Raw genomic sequence first — 10,860 nt, forward strand, 5'->3', positions numbered from 1 at the left:
GTTATGAAAACTTAGGACACTAAAGAGGCCTTTCTACTGACTCTGAAAAACACAAAAATAAAGATGCCCAGGGTCCCTTCTCATCTGCGTGAACGTGCCTTAGGTATGCTGCAAGGAGGACTGCAGATGCGGCCAGGGCAGTAAATTGCAATGTCCTTACTGTGAAACGCCTAAGACGCTACAGGACGGACAGCTGATCGTCCTTGCAGTGGCAGACCACGTGTAACAACACCTGCACAAGATTGGTACATCCAAACATCACACCTGCGGGACAGGTACAGTATGGCAACAACAACTGCCCGAGTTACACCAGGAACGCACAATCCCTCCATCGGTGCTCAGACTGTCCGCAATAGGCTGAGAGAGGCTGGACTGAGGGATTGTAGGCCTGTTGTAAGGCAGGTCCTCACCAGACATCACCAGCAACAACGTCGCCTATGGGCACAAACCCATCGTCGCTGGACCAGACAGGACTGGCAAAAAGTGCTCTTCACTAACGAGTCGCGGTTTTGTCTCACCAGGGGTGACGGTCGGATTCGCGCTTATCGTCGAAGGAATGAGCGTTACACCGAGGCCTGTACACTGGAGCCGGATCGATTTGAAGGTGGAGGGTTCGTCATGGTCTGGGGTGGTGTGTCACTGCATCATAGGATTGAGCTTGTTGTCATTGCAGGCAATCGCACCGCTGTGCATTGCAGGGAAGACATCCTCCTCCCTCATGTGGTACATCCTGACATGACCCTCCAGCATGACAATGCCACCAGCCATACTGCTCGTTCTGTGTGTGATTTCTTGCAATACAGGAATGTCAGTGTTCTGCCATGGCCAGCGAAGAGCCCGGATCTCAATCCCATTGAGCACGTCTGGGACCTGTTGGATCGGAGGGTGAAGGCTAGGGCCATTCCCCCCAGAAATGTCCGGGAACTTGCAGGTGCCTTGGTGGAAGAGTGGGGTAACATCTCACAGCAAGAACTGGCAAATCTGGTGCAGTCCATGCAGAGGAGATGCACTGCAATACTTGTTAAGTTTGCTGAAAATAAAAGCAGTTGACAGTGAGGACGTTTATATACACAAAAGTATCTGGAAACTCCTTCAAAACTGGAGTCGGCTATTTCAGCCACAACCATTGCTGACAGCTGTATAAAATCGAGCACACCGCCATGCAATCTCCATAGACAAACATTGCCAGTAGAATGGCCTTACTGAAGAGCTCAGTGACTTGCAACATTGTACAAGTCAGTTCGTCAACTTTCTACCCTGCTAGAGCTGCCCTGGTCAACTGTAAGTGTTGTTATTGTGAAGTGGAAATGTCTAGGAGCAACAACGGCTCACAAATCACACTTCACCATCTGGCAGTCGGACGAACTAATCTGGATTTGGCAGAACTGTAAAGGTTGGAGAAATAATGGTCTGGGGCTGTTTTTCATGGTTCAGGCTAGGTCGCTTAGTTTCAGTGAAGGGAAATCTTAACGCTACAGCATGACATTCTAGACGAGTCTGTGCTTCCAACTTTGTGGCAACAGTTTGGGGAAGGCCTTTTCCTGTTTAAGCATAACAATGCCCCGGTGCACAAAGCGAGGTCCATACAGAAATGGTTTGTCGAGATCAGTGTGGAAGAACTTGACTGGACTGCACAAAGCCCTGACCTCAACCCCATCGAACGCCAACTTCAAGACAGGCCTAATCGCCCAACATCAGTACCCGACCTCACTAATGCTCGTGGCTGAATGTTCCAACATCTAGTGGAAAGCCTTCCCAGAAGAGTGGAAGCTGTTATAGCAGCAAAGGTGGACCACCTCCATATTTTTTTATTTTACATTTTATTTAACTAGGCAGGTCAGCTAAGAAAAAATTCTTATTTACAATGACGGCCTAGGAACAGTGGGTTAGCTGCCTTGTTCAGGAGCAGAACGACAGATTTTTACCTTGTCAGCTCGGGGATTCGATCTAGCAACCTTTTCAGTTACTGGCCCAACACCCTTACCACTAGGCTACCTGCGGCATATTAATGCCCATGAGTTTGAAATGAGATGTTCGACGAGCAGGTGTCCACAAACCTTTGGTCGTGTAGTGTAGCTGGTGCTGTGGTAAATGGTTGCCTCCGATGTGTATCTTCTCAGGGAGTGAGTACTCCGATTTCATTGTGAATATCAATCCAACAAGAATATCTATGGCATGCATTTGACGGACAGATTTTTACAGAACTTATATAATTATTAGCTCTTTACCAGGCTTATCTTTTTATTAGACTTTGATCAGACTTCTCTTTTAGAATACACACAACACATATCCCACATACAGCCCCATAGGGGTAAAAACACTCATACAAAATAAGAAGTTTCAAACCACTCAGCCTTTTAGGGAAGAGGAGGAGAGATGGGATTGCTCCCCCAATTCAAGATGGGGAGCATTATGTTCCCCTCCTCCCCTCTTTATGCCAGAGCAGCTTGGCTGGTTAAGTCAGTAAGGAAGGAGTCTCTCTTGTGCTGGAGTGCACCAAGGAAGTTCTGAACCCGTTCCTCTCGGCTGGCAGTGTAGTTGAGCAGTGCTTCCTGTCTCCTCTGGGCATCCAGGGGCTTTCCATTGCCGTGGTGCTGTAGGAGGTCTGCTACACAGGCCCGGTCTGCCTCATGCTGCTGTAGGGCCTGTCCTTCTCTGTGTTGATCTCTGGCTTTCTGGAGTATACATAGGGATCAGTCATTCAAGCAGATCACAGTGTTCCATACAACACAGTAGTTTACTACAGGTATTCAGATGATCCTTCTAATGAATTATTGCTCAATTCTGGAAATGCAACGTGAAATAGTGTGGCAAAAGTGCACACACGTTTAGAGATTGGGGAAATATCGTACAGTGGAAAGTACGGTATGTGGGGGATGAATGAAGGAAAGAGAGAGATCATACCTGAAGAGGTCTGTGATTGAGCTGATACTGCAGAATGGCATCACACAGGTTCCAGAAGGAGTACTCTGGCCACAGGACTGACTGGAACACTAAGCAGGAGTGGGACGTCTGCAGAGTAGCACAGATTTATTTTTATTTTTTTACATTTCTGTCTGCAGCGTTCTATAAACATTTCATACCACTGAATAATCCCTATGGGTAACACCAGACAGCCTACATTTACAAAGAATAAGTCACAAGGTAGTGGGGGAGGCAGCTAAACCAGAGGGTCCACTGTCTGTCACTGAAGTCACTGAACAGGAAGTAGGTCTTGTCCTTACCAAAGAGGATGCTAGGCAAGAGGCTAATCTCATTAGCATTCAACGTCACGCTGGAAACAGTAAGGAGTGTCTTTCTCCTTACCTGCCACAGCAGGAAGTCACTGAGTCGCACCTCTCCAGACGTGCGAATGAGCAGGTCAGGATTGGGAGAGTTACTGCTGTATAGACACCGACTCAGCAGGGCCTCCGACACATCACTGGACACAACAACCGAGACAAGACAATAGAAACGAGCAGAAAAACAATTCAGAAAACAAATCTAGATCTGTGATAATGCAAATTTAACAATTATATTTGAGAGGGCCATGAATGCACTCTTATGTAATATTCCTCTTCTGAATCTCTGTTGAAGTAGTTTACCTGGATTTTATAAGTCCCTGCTCCACACCCCAAGCCATCTCTCTGACGGCATTAGCGATTTCATGTCTTGAGGTGTAGGCAAAGCACACATTCAGAAAGCATCTGTTGTCAAAAGAGGGTTGGCCATTAATAACTTAGTTATTACAGCTGTAAGAAGCCACTCCTGAAGACATGACTGAACAGAAGCCCATGTGTTGTTTTATGCATAGAGAAATTGCATTGCACTATAAACAACTGCAGTCCAGCATCTGCAATAAACCTTGACGCATTTGTCAAAACGGCAATGTTTTTCAGATGGCTGCACACAAGCTCACAGCCACCTCAGAGAAGTGAGGAGCAGCAGGATGATGAGGTGGCGGTGCCTACTTGTTATGAGTCCTGGTGGCCACCACAGCCCGGGCTATGTGCTGCTGCAGGTCCAGAGGCAGTAGAGTCAGGTCTCCCAACACCCGGATGCACACCCCATGCTTCTCCAGATTCTCCCTGGGTTGGAAGAGGGCAGGCATGACCAAGTCAGGGTTTGCTTCAATTGCTGGCTTTTGCCCCCCCCCCCCCCCCCCCCCAAAAAAAAAAACGAACAGATGATAAATAAAACTGTTGCCGGCCAAAATGACCCGTTTGTAAAATAATTTATGGAAATACCAGTCGATCTATAGGTTAATTTGCATAATTTAGTGGAATTCAATTGGTGTGTGTATTTTCGTTAGTCGTCATGTATCTTATCAACAACTACCACACGCATACAGAATAAAGAGACTATTTTGAGAGGGATGTCTCCTGTGACTACTCAGCTGGTTGCTGCATTTATAAGCTCATTCCTTGCGCAACAATTCTAAATGCAATCCCATGTAAAAAAATATATATATATATATATATATATATATATATATATATATATATATATATATATATATTTCTCAACTGATAATTGAAGCGCGCCTCCCATTCAACATTTAAGTGCAGGCAACAGGATATCAGCGATTCAACATGTAAGCTGGAGGCAGTATGCATTTTGAAAACATACTTAAATTGTTTGAACTCTGCATGTTTTACTTCATATTATGAGGCATGTCCCATAGGGCGGCGCACAATTGGCCCAGGGTCGTCGGGTTTGGCCGTCATTGTAAATAAGAATTTGTACTTAACTGACTTGCCTAGTTAAATAAAGCTAAAAAATAAATAAAAGATTGCTGCAATGTAGCCTATAGGCAAAATCCGACCATGGAAACGTGGAGGCAATTCTTTTACAAATATTTTATAGACAGCGCGTGATTTTAAAGTTTGGGGAAGCTTACAATTTATCCAACCATTTCTACCAATTCTGATTTTTATATGCGCATTTTCATTTAACAGTTTCATTTCAATAATAACGTTATCGTTTCTCAAAATCATTGTCACGTGGTTAATCATAAAAATTAAATTAAAATTAAAATGATAAATTAAAATGATAATTAAAATGATAAAAATCTAAGTTAAAATTCTACTAACGCGAGAGCACCAGCCTCTGCCATATGGACACATTGATGATCCATTAGCAGCTAAAGAAATGAGCGCATTGAACTCATAGCCTATAACTTAAATTGTCAGCTAAGTAAAAATACAGTCGACAAATAAAAACAGAAAATATGATACATTCAGGTTCTTTCGAATCACATTCATCTCTCTACTCAACCTCTCCTGCCTCCCTTTCTATCTTCTTGACTTGAGTTATAGTAAAGTGCAACATTTGTATCAAATCCATCAACTGGGTCTGGCCCGAAGCTTTCGCCAGTGAACTTGCAACATCTTATCAACTAGCCTATTCCAGGCCCTTAGAGTTTCCCGTGCTAATGAGACAGCTATTTTTGCCCAAGGGGAAAGTGTTCAGGTATTTTATGAAGATTCAACTGGATATATGGGCTCATCCGATCATTCTATTTTTCTCTTTCACACCGACGCTTGGTGATTATCGAGGGGGAGATTGTAGGGAAGATTGTTTAAATAGCCTACTGTGAGGAATTATAGTTTTAGTAGTCTTTTATTATCATTCGGCAATGGATGTTAAAAAAAACGTTTTCGTTGACTTTACTATATTTCCGTATTTACCGTCCCTTTTTTGTCTCAACATTTTAAATTATACCCAAGACACTTTATCTTCACACATATTTGAGATGCTTTTCACTGACAACCGCAACTCAACTTAATATTCAGGTAAGCCCATTGCCACGCGCACTGCCCACATTGAATGAGTCCCAAATAGGCATAGGCCTACTAGCTTGTGATTTGAAACAATACACAGCAATTTTTTTAAAGAAGATAATGATCCTCGATTCTTCTGCGGCTAAGTCATGCTTTCTGGTGAAGTATTTTGAATGATTTTAGTAATTTCTGTATAGTCAGGAGTAGTTATATAATTGTGGCACATTTTTTAAATTTACTTCCCTAGTCATAGCTTCAGTATGTTGGCTGAGAGCTTTTCAAAAAGGTTAAATTCACCTTCCCTTATGCCATTTCCTGTTCTATTGGTTCATACTTTATTTTGTTGTCCAGAAGCCAAAGGCACAATCATAGTCATATTAACAACCCATCCTAGTTGTTGCATCTTTAGATCCCCCCCTCTTTCCACAGTATGTTTCTAAATTAGATTTTCATCTCTGTCGCATATGGAACATTTAGGCAAATGTCTCAAAATTAAGTTTTATTGGCTGCTTCATTACAGGAGTTGCAGGTTCTGTTAAGATGAATTACAATAATCTAAGTGTGATTTCTGTTATTCTGAGTACCATGGGTGGATTCCCTAATGGTTTACGCACCCAATGCATATAGGTCCGGTAAATTTCTCAAATGGCCGGTGAATTTACATCTTCCCGGTCACGTTGTCCGGCGCCAAGTGAAACCCTGGGCCAATTACTGAAACATCCTCCTTGTCGAGATTTGAATTAAAGTATCTGTAAAACATCTCCCTTGAGCCCTTTTAGCTTTTCTCCCAGTCCCTCTGACTGTGGAAAGAAAACCCTTCATTTAGCAGGTAGCTATGCTGCTTTCTCTCCCACTCACTGGGACTCCTACACCTATACATCTTTAAATGGCAGCACTCTGGCTCCTCTGTTCTGACACTCACTGTTCTTCTAGCAGTCTGATGAATTTCTGCTTGGCCAGCTCCATTAGGCCGTCCACCTCGTCTTTAGACCGCTTGAAGTTCTCGATGCTGAAGGCGTACACTGTGACCTCATGGATGCTCAGGTTCAGGCACCAGCGTAGTGTCTAAAGGAAGGAGCCACCACGGTTGATCATCAGTAAAGCCAACATAAGAGTAGTATGTATTTCTAATGTATTTGGTGACAGCCCTATACAAATACATGTTATGATGGTAATGGTGAAGAATATGGTTGAAGTACAGTTGCCTACCTGTGAATGCTCATGCAAAAGGGACAGTATGAATGAGAACAACTATGATAGAAAGAACAATAACGACATCATGACATGATGGCCGATGTCCCCTGGGAACCTCACCTCTGCCAGTTTGTCAAAACCCTGTGTGTGTCCCTCCTGGCGCTCCACCTGACGCTTGCGGGCATAGCGCCGGTTGCCGTCCATGATAAAGGCCACATGTTTGGGCATCGGGCCAGCCTGGGAAAGACCAAGGAGGGGGGGGATGGATTCCATACAGATAGAACCATATAACATATCATAAAAATGTGGTTGTGATTTCATTCATTCAAATATCCTCAGAAGGTGTGCATTTGCAAATAGATAGTCATACCTTCAGTATGTTGGCTGAGAGCTTCTCAATGAGGTTCGATTCATCTTCCCTTATCCACGACATATTTAAACTCCGACACCCCTGTGGAGATGCATGCATTACATCTTATTACATATATTAGAGATGCATATAAACCGATACCTATAAACAAGCAATTTATGAACACGGTTAGCCGTTGGGCTTGTATGACAAATTCAGCAGTCCCTGGTTTGTATAGCCATGGGCTGCATTAGACATAGTAGTGAGAGGTATGTAGCATAGTTACATATAGAGCATAGGCCTAGTTAAGTGGGGTGCATCAACAAACGTAACGGCAGTGCATTCATTGACAGTTAGTAGGATAAGGTCTTTAGAGGCCACTACTTTCTAGTCTTGAGCTGTGCTACAGGGGCCTTTTACCACATACCAGACGTACAGGGAGGTCTGAAATGATTGACACCCTTGATAAAGAAGAGCAGAAATGACTGTATAAAATAAATAATTCAAATACTGAGCTATATTGTATGCTCCAAAAGAAATTGGGAAATTATATAATTTTAGACTAATACAATTGCTCAGAGAAAGAGATTTTGTTTAACAAGTAATATTTTTTTTCTCAATAAAAAGGTAGGGGTCAAAATGATTGACACCCAAGCTGTGGATACCTTTCAATAGCTCAACTTGCGGGGATAATGGCACGGGGCCCTTTTTGGAGAACACATTGGGAGGGATCTTAGACCATTCCTCCATACATAATCCTTCCAGATCCTTGATATCCTTTGTCTGCACTTATGACCTGCCCTCTTCAATATACCCCCACAGTGGAGGTGTCATAATACCCATAAAACCTAGAGGTCAAACAGGGAAATGGTTCTGAGCAAAACGATGCTGCCAACATACTGACTCAATTCTAGCCACTTTAATAAATGGAAAAATTGATGTAATAAATGTATCACTAGCCACTTTAAACAATGCCACTTTATATAATGTTTACATACCTTACATTACTCATCTCATATATATATATATATATACTGTACTCTATACCATCTACTGCATCTTGCCTATTCCGTTCGGCCATCACTCATTCATATATTTTTATGTACATATTCTTATTAATTCCTTTACACTGTATAAGGTAGTTGTTGTGAAATTGTTAGGTTAGATTACTTGTTAGATATTACTGCATGGTCGGAACTAGAAGCACAAGCATTTCGCTATTCTTACATTAACATCTGCTAACCACGCGTATGTGACAAATAAAATTTGATTTGATTGGAACCATTTCCCTGTTTGACCGCTAGGTTTTTGGGTATTATGACTCATACTCTTGTACTTTATTCAAACCACAGGTTTCCAAATGGGGTTTAAGTCCGGAGACTGAGATGGCCATTGCAAAATATAGATTTTCTGGTCAATTAACCATTTCTTTGTGGATTGGTTGGGACTGGTTGGGGTTATTGTCTTGCTAGAAGATTCACTTGCAGCCAAGTTTTAACCTCCTGGCAGAGGCAACCAGGTTTTGCTGTTGACCTTAACAAGGAAGCAGTGGAAGCAAAATAGCCCCATAACATCAAAGATCCACCACCATATTTTACCGTAGGGGTTATTTTCTACTCATGCATTCTCATTTAGATACCAAACCCACCACTAGTGTGTGTGTGGCCAAAGAGCTCTATTTTCATGCCTTGAGTTTGCTAAACAGCACTGGCACTTGGATTGGAACCAGGAGTTGGGTTAAAAGGTTAGGGGAAGGGTTTGCTAAAAGGGTTAAGGTTAGGCTTAGCTAACATGCAAAGTAGCCAAAAAGTAATAAGTAGCTGATAATTAGCTAAAATTGTCCATGTTGAGATTCGAACACCCATCCACCTCAACCAACCACTCTGCTTTCGTTTTTTCCTATCTTATGTAACCATTCCAAACCTAACATCGTACTAATTTGAGTGTCCCGGATTCACGTCTAGTCTATGAGACCAGCCTGAGCTACTGTTATCTTCTTGCATTGTAAAGTGTTCTAGCCTGTAATGAACATTGTTTTGTGAACAGTAATTAACAGTTGCAACATTTCTAAATGCTGTGTTGCATTATTTACGTGTGTTAACATCTGTGCAGCATCAGCGTGGCGCTAACGTGATGCAGCCAAGAATCTCAGTGAGTGCAGTGGTTCCTCAGGACAGGCTAGAACTAGCAATGAGTAAGTGAAGCAGGCATGAAGCGCTCGCGCTATAATGAGACATCAGCTGTGCTGATAGACAGACTTGTTCCTCTCTCAATCAGTAGATGACGTCAGACAATTTATATAAGTACCGAAAGTTTAAAACAATTATAGTACCAAACCTTTTTTCATGTTCTAGTTTTTTTTTTTAAGTACTGACGTTTTGGTTTACCGTGCAACACTAGTTTGGCGTCAATGAGAATGCATGAGCAGAAAATAACCCCATACCTACTGTAAAATATGTTGGTAGACATCCACATCATCGGCTCCTGGGGAGCAGTTTTTGATGGGGGTTAACTGCCTTGCCCAGGGGCAGAACAACAGATTTTTACCTTGTCAGCTCCGGGATTCAATACAGCAACTTTTCGGGTTACTGGCCAAACGCTCCTACCCGCCAGGCTACCAGGTTGTCAATAATTTTGACCCTTGCCTTTTTGAGAAAAACATCTATTTCTTGTTAAACAACATTTCGTTCTCTGAGCAATTGTATTAGTATAAACTAATATAATAACAAAAATGTTGAGCATACAATATAGCTAGTATTTGAATTATATATTTTATAGCCATTTCTGCTAATCTTTATGGGTGTTAATGATTTCGGACCCCACTATCTGATTAGTTCTGATACACACGCCACTAGTCTACATGCATGCATGCATAAACGGGATATATTTACCAAATAATATTCTGATAACTAGCTAAGTTATATGAGTATGCATCTCTGATTCATGTGGATCAGGTCTTGGATAGCTACATAGTAATCATAGGTAATGTAGCTAACTAGCTAACACAACTCAAGCAAACCGGACAGGGAAAGATAACCAATGAATGAACACTGTTTGAAATGTACAAAGCAATTGCACTTTGCACTAAAATAGTCGATTTCATTCATATTGTTGAAAGAGATCATGAATTATCAACATCATGAGCTGCATTTTTACATATTTCACAGACCTTCCAACTCACAGTTTAAGATGACGTCCCCTTCCTTATTCGACGGAGTGACGTATTCAAAAGACCGACCACTTCCTCCTGGAACTGTTTGTACAGATTTTTCTGTATGTGGATTGACATGAAAGTTGTTCAGGTAAATTGATGTTCTGTTGTTCGAATAGAATGTTTAAAAATTTACTGGATAGGTTTCAAATTGGACTCAGTGCTATCCGGGATCTTGGGACGTCCCTACTGAAGTGGAATTTAAACTAGGTAAGGGTTATGGTTAGGGGTTTCCCAAACTCCGTCCTGGGGACCCCGTGTTGTTTTTTGCCCTAGCACTACACAGCTGATTCAAATAATCATCAAGCTTTGGTTGTTTGAATCAGCTGCGTAGTGCTGGGGCA

At 42.2% G+C, this 10,860-nt stretch overlaps 1 protein-coding gene across 2 annotated transcripts; it reads right to left on the reverse strand.

Moving 5' to 3' along the window:
* Nucleotides 1-2,221: 2,221 nt before the first annotated feature.
* Nucleotides 2,222-10,579, reverse strand: LOC129857392 (dehydrodolichyl diphosphate synthase complex subunit DHDDS-like). 2 transcript variants are annotated; one of them, XM_055925606.1, is made up of 9 exons: nucleotides 10,487-10,579; nucleotides 7,327-7,407; nucleotides 7,077-7,193; nucleotides 6,685-6,827; nucleotides 3,951-4,067; nucleotides 3,585-3,686; nucleotides 3,307-3,421; nucleotides 2,905-3,012; nucleotides 2,222-2,675 (listed from the first exon to the last, which is right to left on the reverse strand). In XM_055925606.1, the coding sequence occupies exons 2-9, from the start codon at nucleotides 7,387-7,389 to the stop codon at nucleotides 2,433-2,435; spliced, it is 1,008 nt and encodes a 335-aa protein (XP_055781581.1). In that variant the 5' UTR covers nucleotides 7,390-7,407; nucleotides 10,487-10,579; the 3' UTR covers nucleotides 2,222-2,432. The 2 variants fall into 2 exon arrangements, with proteins under 2 accessions (XP_055781581.1, XP_055781582.1); XM_055925607.1 differs by having other exon boundaries at nucleotides 10,475-10,520.
* Nucleotides 10,580-10,860: the final 281 nt, after the last annotated feature.

The sequence above is a fragment of the Salvelinus fontinalis genome, chromosome 6 (assembly GCF_029448725.1).
Source record: "Salvelinus fontinalis isolate EN_2023a chromosome 6, ASM2944872v1, whole genome shotgun sequence".
In the NCBI taxonomy this organism is placed as follows: domain Eukaryota; kingdom Metazoa; phylum Chordata; class Actinopteri; order Salmoniformes; family Salmonidae; genus Salvelinus; species Salvelinus fontinalis.

Bases quoted from the DNA above. Each gene is read 5' to 3' on its own strand.
- LOC129857392 (XM_055925606.1), bottom strand. From the start codon at position 7,389: ATGTCGTGGATAAGGGAAGATGAATCGAACCTCATTGAGAAGCTCTCA. The intron at 7,194-7,326 runs GTATGACTATCT...GGTCTTTCCCAG, and splicing joins TCTCAGCCAACATACTGAAG to GCTGGCCCGATGCCCAAACA. The intron at 2,676-2,904 runs GTATGATCTCTC...TGTATACTCCAG, and splicing joins TCAATCACAGACCTCTTCAG to AAAGCCAGAGATCAACACAG.